We start from the raw sequence: 19,256 nt of genomic DNA on the forward strand, positions 1-19,256 counted from the left end.
GACAGTGATTCCGCTGAGCTTATAGTCACTGATTCTGTCTTTCTGAAGAGCGATTTTCGACTGCACGACTTAGGCTACTGTATTCTGTAAAGCGTAACCCCCTCTGAAGATGCAGTTTGGGGAAAGGAAGAGGAGAAGGAAGTCACAGAGCTTTAAACTGGTCACGGATGAAGGTAGGCTTCTGTATGTATGCAATACCTCGCAAGACGCGCGTCTGTGTCTGGGTGTTTGTCTGGCGCTGTATATATGCCAGCATAGACGGCTCACAAAAGCAATGGCCTCGACAATGCCCATAGTCTCGGTTGTGACTTACCAGCTAACTCTAACCATTAAAGTCTGAGGCTAAAACCGCCCTGGACATCAGTCCACAAATATTCAAGAATAAATAAAGTAAACGAATATTCCAAGATGTGGAAACATGTTGAACATACATCATGCAGCTCATTTGTTCACTTTTCTCTGAGGCTATGGGCTGTAGGTCACCATGTCTTGGCTACTTCATACTACCTACAGGTGGTGGTTCCTTCATGGGATGGGGGGTTCTGCTGCAGTTCACACATCAAAGTCTCAATCAGTGTGCACAAGCAAGGCCGCAACATTATCCTGCAACTATCTGTTACAGAGGTCTTAAAATGATATATTTTTTAATTACTTCACAGCCATACTCTGACTGTTTATTTCATAATAAAACCTTGCTTTCTCCCTTATAGATTTTCACCCTTCATTTGTGATAAATTCCAGCTGCAAAGATGACATTGGAGAGCCGAAGGATGCTGCTGTGCCTGATGGTACGTTTCATTTTAAGGAGTATTGTCCTTCGTGATATACAGTATATTGTGGCAGATCTCACTGCTCAGTGCTCACACACCGACCACCACTTTTCTCTCAATGTAGTTTTGGTGAGTGACGAGGGCACGGAGATCAAGAGGCAAATCACAGGAATGATGAGGCTTCTGAGTGATAAGACCGGCGGCAGGGCGTATCAGCGTGTGGGCAAAGAGCAGGACAGCTTTACAAAGGATAGGCCCCAGGATACGCATCTGACCTGGGTCCTTCAGCCTCCACCGCTATCCCTTGTATCAGAGGAGCACCAGAGTAACAGCTGGAACTCCGCAGGGGACATAGCACGGCCTTCGCCTTCATCCCTCCCCACCCCCATCCCCAACGGCCCAGGCTGTGGCCAGTACAGCACCTGCTCCAAAGCCACGAGGAACCACAACAATGCCAAGGATCCCATCAAAGTGAATGAGGCTAACGGTAGGCATGTGAAGCAACAACTTAAGCTTTCTAAACTAAACTGATGCCGATAGAATAGAAAGGATATAGTGTCCAGTGCTGTTCATCGGATACACTTTTGGCAAATTCATCCATACAGTCAAATCCTCATTTACACACTTTGTTGTCAGAGACCAGGTAAGAAAGCACATTTTGCTTGTATGAGTTTGTGCGTTTGACTAGATGATCACTAACCCCTGACTTTTCAGCAGATGTGATCCCTCCTGCTGCGCCTGAAACCCTGTGCTGTATGTGTAACTGTAAGGGCACCTTGCAGGCTATTTTGCAGGAACTGCGTGCCATGAGGAGGTTGATGCACACTCAAAAAGGTCAGTGGATGAACACAAACACTCTCAAGCTATGAGAATGTGAGAAAGGGAGAGAGAGAAAATATAATGTATAAGTGTTTTTTTCTTCTTTTCCAGCATCCAAGGAAAGACAGGAACAGGCAGCATCACCATGCCAACCTCGTCTAGGTCCAGGCCCCGCTGGTCGCTGTAGGCCCCGCAAGAGAAAGCCTCTCTATGGAGTGGCACCACTTAATGTGTCTAGTACTCAAAGAGCTGCTATTGCCCCTTTGGAGGCATCACAACTACCGGCTGCACCTGCAGAATCTGGAAAGCGAGAGGAAAGTAAGAAAGAGCAAGACTCAGCCACTACCAACAGTCATCCGGCCTCCTCTGAGGTTTCTCTTCTGCCTCCTCGGAACAGACTAGTACCTCTCAACAACACACGCAGTCCTCTCCTGAACCAGCCTAGGGAACCACAGTTGTTAGAGGTAATCTGCATGTTAGTGTTCATCAATGTGCAGTTGTCCCTGTGTGTTTTATGTGCTTAACTTGTACACTTCCACTGAAAATAAATATGAGGCTGTTTTACCACTTGAACTCAACTAAATGTGTAGCTATATGAAAAATCCTACACTTTTCTATTGGAAATACACATGCTGAATTCATCCAACTAATTTCTTCCATATTTATATGGATACAGAACCAAGGACTCTTATTCTATTCTATTATGAAACTTTCCCTCTTTAGCACTCTGACCATGTTTGACTCCATAAAAGGATCTTTGTCTCCACTGACCTCTTTTGATATGAAATCATAATTTTGTGAAAGTGTGAGATATTACATTTTGCATGATAATGATTCCACATGCTTTGTTAATAGTGATGCCTGTAACAATAACTTATGTTGAACAGTTTGTGTTATCTCTTTTTTCTGCTAAAAGCAGAATTTATCTTGTTATTTTTTTTAACTTACCATTTCCATAGCACCTCACAATTGACATGTGTTATTTTATTATTTTTCTTTCAGTCTGAGGTGCGTCTTGCAGAGGATTTTGACGTCTATATCTCAAAGGCTCAGCTAGACTCCATTCTGGTCAACTATACACGCTCTGGCAGCCTGCTGTTCAGGAAACTGGTGCGCATCTGTGTTTTTTAGAGCCAATTCAATGGAAGCATTTGCTTGTGGTAGCTGTTTTATTTATGTGACATTGCGTGTTACTTACATTTCATTAAAACAATGTCTAATACCTTTACTTCTATAATTAGCTATGTTTACCAAAGGTTCAAAAAATGTTTAACATGGAGCAACTACATGTTTAGGTGTGTGCCTTCTTTGACGACGCTACCCTTGCTAACTCCTTACCAAATGGGAAAAGGAAGAGGGGGCTCAATGATAACCGTAAGGGCCTGGACCAGAACATTGTGGGTGCCATTAAAGGTAGGGGAGAGAACAAGATACAAAATAATTAATCCTTCTCTTTGCACAAGGATACAGCGATAATGACACAGAGGAAATGTTCATATAGTTGTGTGAACTGTGTCCAGTGTTTACAGAGAAATACTGCACTAAACACAGAATAGAGAAGTTGCCCGGGCCACGAGACTGGGTTCAGATTCTTCAAGATCAGATCAAACTTGCCAGGAGAAGGCTGAAAAGAGGTACTAACACAGAGTCAGTTGCTAAGTTTTATTAAAGTAGCTTTTTATCTACCTGTTACTCTCAGAGCACTTCACACAGATAGCTGAATGGCTATTATGACATGTTTTGCCAAATATTACAGTGAAAAAGATACCAACCTCTGCTTTAATCTTGCTTTAATGTGAAATGGGTTTGTGAGAAAGGTCAAAGGAAGTTTTAATTTTGAAGTAGATGACTCATTTTCAAGTCAATTACAAAGTTCAAAGTTCAAAGAGGAGGCCTTTTTTGAACGTCTCTGGTGTATAAACCATGTTCTTTTCTTTGGCTCCTCAGATGCTGGAGAAGCAGAAGAAGTCTTGAATGGACCCTCCAAAAGTATGAACATCATATTTTAAAACACACACACACACCTACCCATTGATCAGTCATCTATGTCAGCCCCTTTAACAATGTATCAGTAGGCATACTCCTGGACATCTTTGCATCACACCCTTATGTCTGCACTAATGTCTCCACCCTCACCAATTTACTGTCACAACACATTCACACAAACTGGCGTTTCTGACTCGCTCATTGGCTCAATATGAATTTGCCGGGCCGTCGTTGTTACTTTTGACATTCTCACACAGCTTCCGAAAATGTCAGCTAATTATCTACACGCCATGAACCATATCCCCTCTTTCACCTCTCCACTTAATTCCCGCGGTCTCAGTTGCATTTTATTTTCTGCTGTATCATTTATTTCATTTTCAAATAATGCTATGATACCATGCTTGTACTGTATGTCTCTACATGTACTCACAAAGGCTTTTTTGGTCATGCCATTTTAATTATTTGAATATATTGTATTTTCTCTCCTTTTATAGTCTGCAACTACAACAAGCCTGCCAGTGAGATGGGGTTGAACATGATGGGTTGATGGAAGTGCTAATACCACAATGACCTCACAGCAGATTTGTTTAATTGTCATCATAAATTCTCAAAATTGACGCATTGTGCCACTTTAGATATTTCCTTGGTGTAATCTGCTCTGTTTTATGAATGCTTTGTTAAGGGGAAACAATAGGATTATATGAAGAAGAAGGCTGCCAAATGATCTCCCTCTTTCTCTCTCACTCTCTCTCGTCACACACACACACACACACACACACACACAATCTGCCTTCTGTGGTTGAGACTTTTCAGTGGAAGATCCGAGGTTATGGTGTCAATAGAGATTGGACCATGCAGTGTTTCAAAATGTCTGGTAGTTTTCATGTTTAGAAGTGACTTAACTGTTTACATTATAAGCTGCAACTTTAAAAGCATACTTGCCTATAGTTCTCACATGTCATCACTTGGAGGAGTCTAAAAAGAGATGCAGCACTGTAACAGAAAAGTGTTCATAATATATTTTGCACAAAATACTTTTTACAGAAAGTTTCCCATTGCAGGTTGTGCCTTCTATGTGATCACTTCAGTGGATTTAATGTGCAGTGCAGCAACCACCTCAATTAAGAACATTTATTGGATTTATTTTTTATCCAAATAAGGTTTATCATCTCCATCTGGCTGAAAATATACAAATATCCAGAATCATTTGACTAGTTGTGTATTTCATTATTAGAATATCTAGGATAGCCAGTGCATATCAGTGCTATTGTTGTAATATTTTGATGGGATAACATAATTTTTCTTTCAATTTTTCACCATGCATATGAAATAGGCCTAGCTGTTTCCACCATTAAATGTGGTATCTTGAAAATCTTTTCTTTTGTGTTTTTGTATGTTCCTGACATTAGAAATAAGCCTCACATTGTTGGATTTCTGCCTGGTACATCATTGCAGGCCTCAAGCAAAGGTTAGGTCAAATGCAATTATTCTAGCTTCTGATAAACACTTGCAGCCAGGCAACTGTTGTGTTGCTGTAGGTGCATTTGGAGGGAAAACAGTAAATTAAAGGTACACTCCATTGTAGAGATTTTGTTGCCAGACTCTTCAGCTCCTTAAAGGGGATGTCGAAGCCGCCACTGTGACGGCAGAGGACCCATTGACATCTTGCGAGTTTCCTTTTCGCATTGCAAACCATATATTGTTTAATGAAGACGAGGGGTGGTCGGATACGTGAATTCACCGCAACAAATTTAATTGTACGCGATAGTTCTAATTTTTCGTCCTCCTGTTCCCGAGTTAGGCGAGGTTCGTGTCTGACTTTTCGTCAGGCGTTCTCGGAGGACGCCCGTTTATGGCCCCGATGCATGCTGGAGCTTTCCCCGCTCTTCTGTCGGGGATCCACCGCAAACGTGAAGCTGGTAAGGATAAACTGGTCAGAGCAATTAAAGGGGAAATGTAGCAGGAATATAACTCCACTTTGGCCATAAAACCGCATCTGGGGCTACTGTAAACACTTGTATTGCACCGTATCTGTGCAAACTTTCCACGGGTGGTGCGTTCAGTGCCCTTTTATTGACGTGGATGCCGATGTTGCACACATCGCATGGCGTAGGACAGGAAAGGGTTAATTTTTTCCGCCGCCGACATTTTTGTTCGGCGCTCTACGGCAACTTTTTTTTAACTAGCATGTGCAGTGCATGGTGCAGTGTCCTGGCACTGTGTTTTCACGACTGTGCATCACATTTCATGTCGTAGCCTGCACTTCGGGCGTTTGTTTTTGGTTTTAAAAAGCAATTCAGCTCGCAGAGTCTGGTCAACCCCCAGCTCTTTGTTGCATGGAGCTGCTTCACGTCATGCATAGGTCAACGTTTGAGAGCTGAAGCTAGCACGGGAGCTTCCGTTTCAGTCATACAATTACAAACGTAAAATATGCAGCTGTGACTCTCAGTACAAGTAGTTCATATTGTAGCGTACATCACACACCGAATAGACAAGTATATCTCTGAGCTGTACTGATATTTTAAGCCAGTGCCTCGGGTTTGAATGAACCTGGCAGCGTTTTGTCTCTTGAACACTCCCACTCTCTTTAGCCAACCAAGGCCCCCTTCAGTAACTTCACAGCAGTTTAAACGACAAACCGCGCTTATAACCAACCAATAACTGCACTGGCGTCACTTAATAACAGGTTGCCAAGTGTTTCACATTTTTATTTTAGAACTATTTTGTGTCGTTTGTCAGTAAGCACCAGCTCATTGTGAAGTGTTATGTTACCAGCGGTGGGTGGGTGTGACATTTATCATAGACTCTTGGTGTATTGAATTGCAAATACATTGTAGCTATTATTTAATGTGGACTACAAACCCCCCCAGACAGTTAGTAACAACCTAAAAACTAGTATTTTGATTCTAAATTGGCAATTAAATAAATAGTTTGGCTGAAATTGAAAACACAACCAGACAGATTGTTTTATTCCAATGCTATAGACCTACTGTGTGTGTGTGTGTGTGTGTGTGTGTGTGTGTGTGTGTGTGTGTGTGTGTGTGTGTGTGTGTGTGTCTGTGTCTGTGTCTGTGTCTGTGTGTGTCTGTGTGTGTGTCTGTCTGTGTGTCAGAGAGGGAGGTGATGGTGTGAATATCTACATGTTATTAGCTCTAGCTTCTGATAATTAACTGAATATCGTATGAGGGTTTGGATTGTTGGCCACAACTAAGTAAGACAAGTTAAAAGGAGTTTAGGCTTTTGTGATTGTTTTATAGATTAAATCATTTATCTATCAACAATATCAATGTCAGGTTAATTTATAATGAAAATAACAGTTAAATCAACGGCTCTGAGACACAGTGCTCAATAAATGACATTAGAAGGCAGGAGTCATTACATTGTGCTTCAGAATGTGTGGATACTCAGCTCATTTCTACTTTTAATGATTGACATGAAATAATGCACATTTTGGAATCATCTGAGTGCAGTGTGGTGGTGAATGTACTTATTATGTAAAGGGATGCCATTTAAAAACACGTTCTACTCCCTGTGAAAACATGTAATGTTTCTAATCCCCAATTTTGTCCGTCATTTCTGTGTTTCTAGTGGTGAGGGCCCATACATTTGTCAGACATGTCCGTGAGGGAGTCATTTAACCCTGAAAGCTATGAGCTGGACAAGAACTTCAGGCTCACACGCTTCGCTGAGCTCAAGGGCACAGGCTGCAAGGTTGGCTCTGTTTGGATGCATTATTGTCTTTGTAAAGCTTTTATAAATTCAAAATGAAGTATTCCGTCAGCTAAGAAATATGACATAAGAAATCATGCATGGAAATAAACTGTTGTTATTGTGTTTGGTCACAGGTGCCCCAAGATGTTTTACAGAAGCTGCTAGAAACATTACAGGAGAACCACTATCAAGAGGATGAACAGTTCCTTGGGGCAGTTATGCCTCGGTTAGGTAATTATGGTGGATAATAACAAATACTGAAGTGCAAGTGTATTAGTTGATCAAACCACAGAAGGAACTACTCGTACGATTCTAAATAATATATAGCATATTCAATGATTGAGGAAAGGGGAAATACGTTAGATAGCCTGATTTTGCTTTAGTCCAAATTTTGCAATGAAAGAACATCAAAACCCCTTCAGAATATAACGAGATCTTCCGGTTTTTTTGTGAAGGCATAGGCATGGACACCTGTGTGATACCGCTCAGACATGGAGGTCTTTCTCTGGTCCAAACGACAGATTACATCTACCCCATTGTGGATGACCCCTACATGATGGTATTGATCTCTTCTTTTATGGGTATTATTTATACTTCCACTTTGGTCTTGTCAATGTGACAAAATTAAGAACGAACGTCGCCATTATACTTGTTTGTCTATCCGTATCAGTACTTTACACACAAACCAGTTTATGTGCTTAATTTGTCATGTTTCTATTTTGTAGGGAAGAATTGCGTGTGCCAATGTTCTAAGTGACCTGTACGCCATGGGAGTAACAGAGTGTGACAACATGTTGATGCTCCTAGGAGTCAGCAACAAAATGTCAGAGAAGGTAAGAGTCATTTGGTGTGTTCAAGTTTGGATTTTTCTTTTCTGGCAAATGACGGCAAAGAAAAAATTGTGTAAATCGTAGAAGAAGAAAAATACCACTCAAATGTATCATAGAATCAAAAAGACAAAACCATGTCATCCAACAGTTATAAAAGGGAGCACTGTTAATAAAGATATTATTATTATTATTATTAAAAAATATTATGTTGTGCTTTCCTGGTTCCTTACAGGAGAGAGACAAAGTCATGCCACTGGTCATCCAGGGCTTCAAGGACGCATCGGAGGAAGCAGGCACGTCAGTAACAGGAGGACAGACGGTGCTCAACCCCTGGGTGGTGATGGGAGGCGTTGCTACGACAGTGTGCCAGCCCAATGAGTTTATCATGTGTGTATGAGTTTCCTACTACATTAAACCTACTGATCCTGTTGGTTCTGCTCACACCTTCTTCAGAAAAATATGTCATCTTATTGTAACGCACATGGTGATAATGCCCTGCTTGCCATTTTCTCAGGCCCGACAATGCTGTGCCAGGAGACGTGTTGGTGTTGACCAAGCCGCTTGGAACGCAAGTGGCCGTTGCAGTACACCAGTGGCTAGATATTGTAAGCCCGCCTACTGAATAACAAATCATTATGTGTGGACACATATCTGTGTTTAGGATGCACACTAATGCCATTGACTGTATATGTTCTTTCTTTGTATATCTCTCAGCCTGAGAAATGGAACAAGATCAAGCTGGTGGTAACCCAGGAAGATGTAGAGCTGGCCTACCATGAAGCCATGATGAACATGGCTCGGCTCAACAGGACAGGTAAAAACCACTATAAATGTATCTTTACATAACGTTAACATTAATTTTGAATTTAACAAGTATGTTCAGTAAAGTCAAACTTAATCGACTTTTGTGAAGAGTACAATTTTTGGGGGGAACAGCAGCAGCCTCTGCAGTGTCTAGGCTGTATTGCACCCTTGTAGCAAAGTAGTTCCTACAAATAATGTGAAACTTAATTCAATAAGACATTCCGGGATAACTTTTTAAATATTTTAAGATAATGTTCCGTGTGACATGGAACTTTTATCACTTGATGTTTACAACGGTTGTCACCTCAAATTAAAATCGGGGGGCCTGTCACTCGGATCCACACAAATATTTCTTTAAGTGGTTTAATGGTTTGACTTTTTATTTTCTTGCATTAGTTTTTTTGCTTTCTTTATTTTTAATTAACTTCATTGACTTATACTTTAATTACACTATCTGTCATCATAATGGTTATTTGTTTGCTTTCAAGATTACAACTTTTGGCACCCAATGAGTTTGTCTTAGTGAATTAAGATTTGATCATACCATTGACTTATCTTCATAAAAACAGATTTGTGCGCATCCCTAATCAACCCAATAACCATCTAGATGACCTGAGTATCTCTCTCTCCCTCTGTCTTCCCTTGTAGCGGCTGGTCTCATGCACACCTTCAATGCTCACGCAGCCACAGACATCACAGGCTTTGGCATCCTTGGCCACGCGCAGACATTGGCACGGCAACAACGGAGTGAGGTTTCATTCGTCATTCACAACCTCCCAGTACTCGCCAAGATGGCTGCCGTGTCCAAAGCCTGTGGGAACATGTTTGGACTTATGCATGGCACCTGTCCTGAAACATCAGGTGTGTGTGTGTGTGTGTGTGTGTGTGTGTGTGTGCACGTCCGTGCGCGTGTACGTGCGTGCGCGTGTGTATTGTTGGTTTGCGTCTACAGAGATACAGTATAAATCCCCTAGTTTCGGTGGCACTTTTTGCACATATTGTAAAAGTCACACTTACCACGCTCCTCTCCCGCCAAACGCTTTTAGGGACATTCTGGGATTCTCACCACCTCTGAGGTCGTAAAATTGCCACCACGACCTGTCAAAGACTTTCCTACCCCTTTCCGTGAAGATTGCATTTACACAGCAGGGCGAGGGGGAAAAAATGCCTGCATTTCCCTAGCTTTCATGGGCCGAGTAAAAGGGGCTAGAAAAGATGGAATCGATGCTCTTTAAGAACAATAAAAATGTGTTCATCATCAGTATCAAAAGCAGCATTTACATCAGTGTAAGTTAGATCAGCAGTAACTAAGCACCCACTTCACATTGAAAACAATACATGAGACCCTTGTGACTGACCTGATCTCCTTTCACCAATAGGAGGCCTGCTGATCTGTCTGCCTCGAGAGCAGGCCGCCCGCTTCTGTGCCGAGATCAAATCCCCAAAATACGGCGAGGGCCACCAAGCGTGGATCATCGGGATTGTAGAAAAAGGAAACCGCACCGCTCGCATCATCGACAAACCGCGGATCATAGAGGTGGCGCCACAAGCAGCGACGCAGAATGTCAACCCAACCCCTGGTGCAACCTCTTAATCCCTCCTCTGCTGCATCATGAACCGGAACCCAAAAGCTCTGCTGAGTGATTTTAGACACATTAACTACGAAACCATCCTAGAGTGTTGAAATATATACACACAAAGTAGTACGTACACAGAAAAAGACTGGGTTGGCGTGTATCTTCATGGAAAAACAGCCCCACACAGTGGCCCAAGGGGCATGTCATTATCCAGTGGACTCAACCTGCAGTATCCCCATGATAAAAATGGTTAAGAAATAGAGCATACTTAAAACTCATTTGCCTTTTTGTGTCTATTGTATTCTGTTATGTTACGTTCGCGTGAATGGCGGGCAGCTTCTGATAAGAGAGAGATGACATACTTTTGATTAATTTTGAATCTTAGTAAGTGAAAGTCTTGTCTGTTGACACTTGAGGTCTGTTAAGATTTCTCGCATGAAGCAAGAGGACGGTGTGATGCTGTCTTTGTTTGTCCATTCACTTTGTACAGTTATAAAGCCTAGTTTTAGTTCATTGCTGTAACTGATGCCTTGAAAAAAAAAATGACCACAATTGTTTTTTTTTAAATTACTTTGACTTTTTGTATTGCCCCCACCCCAAACTAATAAATATTCAAATTGAGGATGATTTGTTTTTGCCCGCTGTCTAGTTGCTGCGCGCTTCTGAATGACCCAAATCAAGTGTGAGATTATCTACATCATAAAACTTCAGATGACCATTTTATGCCACTTCATTGCGCAATTGACCTTATGTTAAACATGGATAGTGGTTTAAGTCATAGATGGCAAGAAATGTGCATACCCCTCAGGAGAATGTACCATTTGCATGAACTACATGTGGTAATATGGTGTATTGGGGTTGCAATGTATGGTGACAGAAAGCAGCCTGGGTTTGTACATGAAGCACTCTAATCATCAGTGTGCTTGTTGCCTGTGCATTGAGTTTCGCTCCAGATCATTTTGTGTTTTATCCTAATAGCCTGGATGAATCTGGGAGGCCTCTCTAAAAGTTCATAATCAGACAGAAGATATGACCTCCACCACCCCATCTTAAAAATAAACTTCTCTTATAACATTGTCTTTATTTGTCTGTTTTGAAAGTAGCCTACTAAATTCATTCTTAGAGTTGTTTGTTGAATGTACAAAGAATGCAAAACCATTATCATCAAAGTTACCAGTATCCTGAATCATTTCTATTAATTCATGTGTTCGCATTCTATTGGAGAAAGAAACGATCTGATGAGCTGCAAGTCATAGGTATATCATGATTTTTAATGTGTCAATCAAAAATGACAAATGCCTTGAAAGAAAAACAAATTCATAAATAATGGCAAGTAACAAAGGATTTACATTTTTAAACATACGTAGTACTGCATTCTTTAAGCAAATGTATTTACAAGCTTCATATGCATAAACCATAGACCATATATATAGATTTTATTTAGATGGTTTTGCATAACATTAGATTTATATACAGTCTACAGCATAAGCTGACAAAATGCTTCAAGGAGAAGGAAACAACTATCGAAAAAACAATGCCATTATCAAGGATTGCATCTTTCCGTCAGCACCAAAACAACACACCCCTGACAAGTATAATATAAATATAAATAAATAAAAGTGACAACTATTCCTTTTGTCTAGCAGAGGGGAATGACCAGATCCTATTATGTGACCCACCAGAGAAGCAAAAATATCATTAGTGCAAGCTTTGCTTTGTTATGTCATAGTCACTCATTGCAGGAAAATGCAGCACACCGAACCATTTCAGAGTCTGTCATATGTGCTTTTTCCCATTTTCCATCTGCACGGGCATTCCATGCTCCACCTTCTTCTTATCATTTTCAGGTTTGAAAAGAGACTGGATATCATGCATGGCCTTCCATATGTGCTGACCAAACCGGTATGAGTCCTGCGGGTTGCACAGAAAGGCAATAATAGAGAGTGTGAGAGAGAGAGAGTGTTGAGTTTTGAAAGATAAAGCATAAACGGTGTACAAATGGATCTCTAACATACACTGTTCTCATTTTGTTCTCTTACTGTGTCGGGACTGGAGAACTTGCTGGAGATGTGGAATGTGATGAGGTTTTCCCCTACGATTATATATGAGACACCATAACCATCATCAGCCACCTGGGGGTTAGACAGAGACGCTATTATACTGTGGTACAAATACTGTTTTATGATAACGTTGTGACTTTGTAACATCTGTAAAATAAAATAAAATAATTTAACTCACAGGGCCAAATCCACCACCAGCACCGACATATTTGGGGAACTTGTTGATGTCAACTAAATTGAGCTGCTGTTGTGGGGTCTGGCTGGTAGACAACTTCCAGGGCTCTGAAAGCACCTAGAAGCAAAAGACCATTGCATTTTATATATGAGAAAAGGACAGATAAGAAAGGAGAGGGAGGCTTAGAGGAATAATTTGAAACCGAAAACCAATAAAATGATGGAGAGATGATGAGGGATGATTACAGTTCTAACCTTCTCAAGAAATGGCGAGTCGAGACCAAGGTATTTGGACATAATGTAGAGACAGAAGAGGTGACGGTCGATGCCAGAACCGGTCATGGCCAGACGATACATGTTTTGATGCATATCTGATGCCTCACGAAATAGGGCAAGTCTCTGGGCATTCTGACAACAAGAACAACAAAGTCACAAAAAGAACAGCAAATAAGCTAGTATGTGCTTTGTGAAAAGCACATCCTATCAAAATGACCTTATTTCCTGTCAAGTCAAGTGTCTATTTAACCCTGTCAGAACATCAGGGAGCTCAAAGTCCTGCAGGTCACTGACACGGCAGCGGGACACTTTGCCTCTAGGTATTGGTGACCAAGTCCTAAGCACCACAATGTGACCTCTCAAAATGTGACCTTTCAGTGCACACAAAAATCACGCAAACACTTTTTTATGTTTAAAGTAAGATTTTTAAAGAAAGTACTTATGTAAGTGCAAATGTTGCTATTAACCATTGTTTTAACCGAAATAAACAATTTGAACAGACCATCAGGGGTTTCCTGATTTATTTTTCAGGGTGTGTGTGCGCTCTGTCTCCTTACTGTTGCACCAGCGTCCTCCATGGCTCTGACGAACGCGACAGCCTCAGATGTGCAGGAGCGTACCGTCTCCGTCCGACCGTCTCTGAACATGCGAGTCATTGAGGACTCGTACGTCAGACAGAAGACTCCCTGGTCCTGTTAAGCAAATGTATTAACGTCATATAGTGATGGTGGATGATGACATAGAAGACCATTCATTCCAGAGACATGACAGGGTGGATGATGATGATGTCATCAGCCCTACCCTGAACTGTGCCAGCTGCAGGGCCAGCTGAATGAAGGCATCAGGGCTGGTCCTGCACTTCTTGATCAGTCCTTTCCCAAACTCAGTGAACAGACAGCCATGGAAGTCCACGTCACCGGCTATCTTTTTGGCTGACAGGTATGAAGTCTCAATGACTTCTCGGCACTGAGAAAGGACAATGCGGAGGGATATCAGAATTCCTTTTTTCTGACGGTAACACAGCTAAAATGCCATTTGGTCAATTGGAAATACATGACGTAAGGCTCGACTGTATACCTCCTTTTGAATCTGCCACTGTAGTCGAGTGGGATGAGGCAGGCATTTGTTCACGTCCCCTTTACAGTGTCCCTCCTCTGTGTAGCCCAGATGGAAGCAGTCTGTTGCGAGGACATACTGCGCGGACAGAAAAGGACAGCTGAAAATATCTGCTAACTCTGAAATCATTGTTTTCAAATACATCAGCAGCACACATTGTATAGCCTATACCTCCCACATGTGTCCTACAATTGGAGCATCAGCCCAAGAGTGTTCAACATTGACACCCATTTTTCCATTTGGGTAAGAGATCAAGGTGAAAGACTTGTCAAACCACCTGTGAAGAAAATAAATAGCAAAGGTTATTTTTTGGGGGAAAAACAAACAAACAAACAAACTAAAAGTCTAAACAGTACTGTGGCAAATGGAAGAGGTATTTTGATTGACTGTTCTGCCTACCTGTCGTAACATTTTCCATGAAGCACGGACTTGGCGTAAGTGTCAAGTGAACGGGTTGTTGCAGGGTCATAACCCTGCGGCTCGTCATCTAGTGCCAGGAAGAAGGCAGCTGACTCAATGGCATCCAGGGACACTTTGTTGGCTCCCTGGCTGAAATATTTATTCCGAGCCCGAGCCCATGGAACTCTAGAAGGGTATATCGAAAGTAAGACAATTGTCCATCTTCTTATATGTGTGTAAGGGCAACACAAGTGTCCTGGGCATGTGTGTATAGCATACCTGTTTCCTGCAGTCAGGGCGGCTAATTTGAGTTCTCCTGGCTGGGGTTCCGATGTATCACTGAGGATTCTTTGAAACTGTGTCTCAAGTTCACTGGGTAGGAGGTGACGCCCGCCGGTGTACAGCCACACCTGGAAGAAACGGCCCTTGTAGTAAACAACCAGGTGCTTACGGTCGGTCAGGTGCTGCACAATATCTGCAGGAAAGGGCAAATAGCTTTTAAAATACAAAAAGGAATATTTATAGAACTAGAATCACTTAGCAGGATTCACACCATCTGCATGTGGTAAATGGTAAATCAGTGGAGGAACATGACTGGGAGCTGAAACTTTTCAACTAGTTGCACATCTGGGCCTCTGACCCCAGTTGTGAAAGCAAGTGTTTCACTTTCAACAGCTGAAGGAGATAATGCATTGTGACCTATAGGCCAACAGGGGCTGCGTGCTTTATCGTTTTGAGTGTTGACTTACCCCTTAAACTGTGCAAACCTGCTGTCGCTCACCTGTTTCAATCCCAGGGATGCGGGTGGTGTTAAACATCCTCTCCATCTGAGTGGAACACATGGGGACAGTCCCCAAGGCTCTCAGCTGAGAAGAGGAAAGAAAATAAATACATTTAAAAGAAGCACAACTTAATTGGTTGACTGGGGTTGAATCAAGAGTGTTGTCAAAGTCATGGTAAGCATTACCGGCGCATGTTCACCACGTTCCAGTTTGCGTCTGTACTGCAGCATGGCATGGACCACGTTGCCTGCACGTGCAGCCTGTCTGTGTGTTGGGGTCACGTACAAGAGGTCCTTTAGATCAGTACGTTCACCACACAGACAAAGCAGACACAGACGGGTAAGGAAGAGCATTTATTATTTCGGTTTCTGGCATTTATACAACTAAAGTTTCTAGAATAAAAGGAACTTTAGTTTATTTAGTTATTTTTGTAAAAAAAAAATCTCAAATATATTTCCCACGTATTTCTCTATATTTCATGAATTGTAATAATTTCAAAAATATAGTTGCAGTCTATCTTACCATTATGTAGAAGTTACTGTTCACCATGATAGGACTCCTGCCCCTGAGGTAGATGTACTCCTCCCACCAGTCACTTACCTAGAGAAAATAACTCATCATTATTGAAAAATATTAGAATTCAATTGAATTTTAGTTTCAGTGTTGCTTCAAATTAAAAAAAGTGTTGTATCACTTGTAAAAACTACTTACATAATTTGTTGACCACCAGGATTTTAGGATCAGGTATCTCTGCAGCTGGGCAGCTTTGGAATCTTTGAAGTCATTGGCCAAAATCTCCATTTGGTTGTACTGTTTACTGTCCAGCAGAGGACGGACTGACTCCAGGTACTGTGGGGAAAACAAGGTGCATGTTGCCAGGACAAAAGAGCAGTGTTACTGAGAAGCACAGCTGACATAATAGAGCAGCTGACACCATAACATTTTTTTTTATTTACTCCTGGATCCTTCACATGATGCAGGATGGCAGCCAAAGCAGTAGATGGTGGTAAAGTCAAAGTATGTCTCTACATGGTCTAACAAGATACATTTATCAAATGGTTAGAAAAGGATTATTTGTGTAGGTTCAGCTCATCGATAGCCTCTAATATAGGCCTAAACATAATAAGTGTAAACATAATACATTTAGACATTTGGTATATTGAAACCCTCAAGGGATAACGTGATAAATAGTGATGTTTAGATATGAAGTTACACTTGATAACATTAACTTTAACACAGGGCAGCTGTGGCTACTATCGTAGTTTACCACCACCGCTATGACTGTGTGTGAATGAATGGAACCTGGAACCCTGTAAGCGCTTTGAGTCCTTAGGGAATAAAGCGCTATATAAATCCTATCCATTATTATTATTATTATTATATTTATTTTGGTAAATGAAAACAGTTGGTTTCCGGAATTGTAGAAATAATATAGAAAAGGACATAGTTAAACACCATCTACCAGTCTGGCAACTCTTTACCCATCATGTTCGGGCATTTCCCTACTATGTCCAATCACAGCTTGAAATATTCGGAGGACTTTAAAAAAAAAAGATTAGTTAACAGAGGTTTATATATATATATATATATCAAACGCTGACATGTAAAATTATGCATGAAATGTTTTCTATGTCATTCATTAACTTTAAGAAACCATTGGGCCACATTCATTTTTGTGTTTGTGGTTATGGAAGGTCAATGCAATGTAACTACACACCCTGTGAATTGTATCATCCACACTGGGCACAGGGAGCCTGGGTAAGGAGGCCTGGAAACTGTACAGCAACGGTCTCCGCCCAGAAAACATCTTCACCAGGCTCTGGGAGCAAACAAAAAACACAGAGAACATCATTCATAAAACACTGCACTAGATTTCAAAACTATTTTCTAAGATCCATCAATACTTTTCTGAGAGAGGGATAAAAAGATTAAGTACACGGTGAACATGGAGTCAGACAATTGAAATGGCACACAAAACACAATTTAAAGATTCGGACAGAGTGACTGAGACAAACGTACCAGCCACACTTTGGTTGACGTGCTCATTTTTCCATGGGATTCAAATATCCACCCGTGGTAGGAGAGTAGAGCTTTGAGAGTGTATCTCAAGAGGTAGATGAGGAACAGCCACAGTCCAGTGGCAAACAGGATGGCGCTCAGCACCGCTCTGGTCTGCACCGACATACAGTGTCTGCTCAGAAAACGCACAACACTGCCTTGGTCAACAGAAGGGTAAAACATGAAAGCAAAACACAAGAATGCCGAATAACTTTATTTATTTTTTCCAATACTGACTTACTGCATTGCTTATCTAAGCAAACTTCACGGCCCAGTGGAATATTTAAAAAACTTAACCGCAATAAGGAGAGAGATTTCTGGCAGCACCGAATTTCTGACCTGAGTGGTAGGATGTCCTTGATTGCGTCAATCATTCCTAGAGAGGGGTCGATACAGGTGTACAAGGAACTCATCATGGCAATTACAACGATCAGCCAACTGGACGGACTGGCAGGATAGACTCCGGCCAATATACCATTCTGTGAATGAAGAGTAGCAACATTCAACATTAACTCAAGATGAATCTTCATCGGCTTGGTTCTACTCAGACAAGGTGAAAGACAATGCTAATATAAAACACCTTTATAGATGAGAAATGGTACACTTGAAAGCTTGTTTCGAGCAACTCCACATATGAATACACATAACCAGAACGTAGAACGAATGTGATGGATATTATACCTTGAATTGAATGGCTCGCTTCTTCCATGCTGTCACTCCTGAAAGGTAGATGTTTTTGATGACCTCTTGACTAAGTTTAAGGTCCAAGCCATCTGGGCGAACGGTGAACTGGAAGCCCACCGCCTGATGCGCCTCTGCCATCTCTGGATAGACTGGAACATATAAAGATCAAAGGGAAGTCATAATGACAATCATAATAATATTGAAAATAATAAAAGGTTCAGAGGTGAGACAACTTTTTAGTATTTTAAATATGAACAAATGTTTTACCATTTCCAGTTTTTAATATCAGTACATATCTCATAAAATAAATCAGTGATTCTTGAGAAGTGGGACAAAACAGGGTGCAATGTTGAAAAAATACAAACCCAATGTTTAGGCAAATTAAATTACATGTATGTTTCCAACATATACTAAGCTATTGAGCTACACTTTGATACAACCTCCCAGCTTTTGTCCTTGTTATCAAAATTGGCTTTTTACCTTGCCATTCTTTATTTTGTGTCAACACCGTCAGACACCAAAAACACACATTCATTTTCCCTCAATGTATGCTAGACCCATGAGAAGAATTGTGATCAGAAGTATTCACCAAGACTGACAGAGGCCACAAAAATATTTTCAAAATGCATAATATTATGACTGTAGATATTTTACATGCATTTTCCTCTATGTTCTTCAGTTGAACTGTGTATTAGAATGTTTACTTTAAAATGAACAGCAATCAAGATGTGTTTCACATTTCAAAACACATTTTCATGTTAGGTGACTGGTTAGATTTTCACATATGACCAACCATTCCTCAACAACTATGAAATATCATTATGTATTGTTATCATAATAATATAAATCTGACGGAGTTGACACATATCTGACGGAGTTGACAAGTATATCTGACGAAGTTGACAAGTATATCTTATGAATTTGACATATCGGATGGTGGTGACAAAAACCCAGGTAAGTATCAAATACGTAGAATAATCAATAACAGTGATTTTATAACAGCATATTATTGGTTGAGCGTTAATTCAAGATTCACATTGCAGTGTTTCAATCAGACTAGCTCTAAAAGACTCAGACCAAATCGCCTCATTTTGTACATCATCCTGTACTTTTTTAAGAATCGTCCATGACAAAAGAAGATTATGAGAGTTCCATAAATACAGTATTAGAAAAACTAAAACCTATTTCTGTATTTAATATAATTATAATA

General features: G+C 40.9%; 3 protein-coding genes across 3 annotated transcripts; 2 read left to right on the top strand and 1 right to left on the bottom strand.

Annotated features, from left to right (window-relative positions):
* Positions 1 to 109: 109 nt before the first annotated feature.
* bend7 (BEN domain containing 7) lies at positions 110 to 4,122 on the top strand (the record flags this gene model as incomplete). Its single annotated transcript, XM_080027678.1, has 10 exons — positions 110 to 173; positions 711 to 788; positions 895 to 1,257; positions 1,485 to 1,604; positions 1,701 to 2,053; positions 2,592 to 2,699; positions 2,885 to 3,002; positions 3,110 to 3,223; positions 3,537 to 3,578; positions 4,070 to 4,122. 10 exons carry the CDS (start codon positions 110 to 112, stop codon positions 4,120 to 4,122), a joined length of 1,413 nt encoding a protein of 470 aa, XP_079883804.1.
* Positions 4,123 to 5,404: 1,282 nt separating this feature from the next.
* On the top strand, positions 5,405 to 11,119 carry sephs1 (selenophosphate synthetase 1). The gene is made up of 10 exons (XM_080028383.1): positions 5,405 to 5,494; positions 7,164 to 7,286; positions 7,421 to 7,517; positions 7,742 to 7,845; positions 8,012 to 8,119; positions 8,349 to 8,503; positions 8,631 to 8,721; positions 8,831 to 8,930; positions 9,569 to 9,781; positions 10,300 to 11,119. The coding sequence occupies exons 2-10, from the start codon at positions 7,191 to 7,193 to the stop codon at positions 10,512 to 10,514; spliced, it is 1,179 nt and encodes a 392-aa protein (XP_079884509.1). The 5' UTR covers positions 5,405 to 5,494; positions 7,164 to 7,190; the 3' UTR covers positions 10,515 to 11,119.
* Positions 11,120 to 12,273: 1,154 nt separating this feature from the next.
* cpt1b (carnitine palmitoyltransferase 1B (muscle)) lies at positions 12,274 to 18,184 on the bottom strand (the record flags this gene model as incomplete). The annotated part of the gene is made up of 18 exons (XM_080027139.1): positions 12,274 to 12,408; positions 12,537 to 12,629; positions 12,736 to 12,849; positions 12,987 to 13,139; positions 13,565 to 13,699; positions 13,809 to 13,973; positions 14,085 to 14,201; positions 14,295 to 14,400; positions 14,523 to 14,708; positions 14,802 to 14,997; positions 15,304 to 15,388; positions 15,490 to 15,597; positions 15,827 to 15,904; positions 16,016 to 16,153; positions 17,022 to 17,123; positions 17,324 to 17,495; positions 17,702 to 17,841; positions 18,044 to 18,184. 18 exons carry the CDS (start codon positions 18,182 to 18,184, stop codon positions 12,274 to 12,276), a joined length of 2,364 nt encoding a protein of 787 aa, XP_079883265.1.
* Between the last annotated feature and the right edge of the window lie 1,072 nt (positions 18,185 to 19,256).

This window comes from Ammodytes marinus (genome assembly GCF_949987685.1).
Source record: "Ammodytes marinus genome assembly, chromosome: 5".
In the NCBI taxonomy this organism is placed as follows: domain Eukaryota; kingdom Metazoa; phylum Chordata; class Actinopteri; order Uranoscopiformes; family Ammodytidae; genus Ammodytes; species Ammodytes marinus.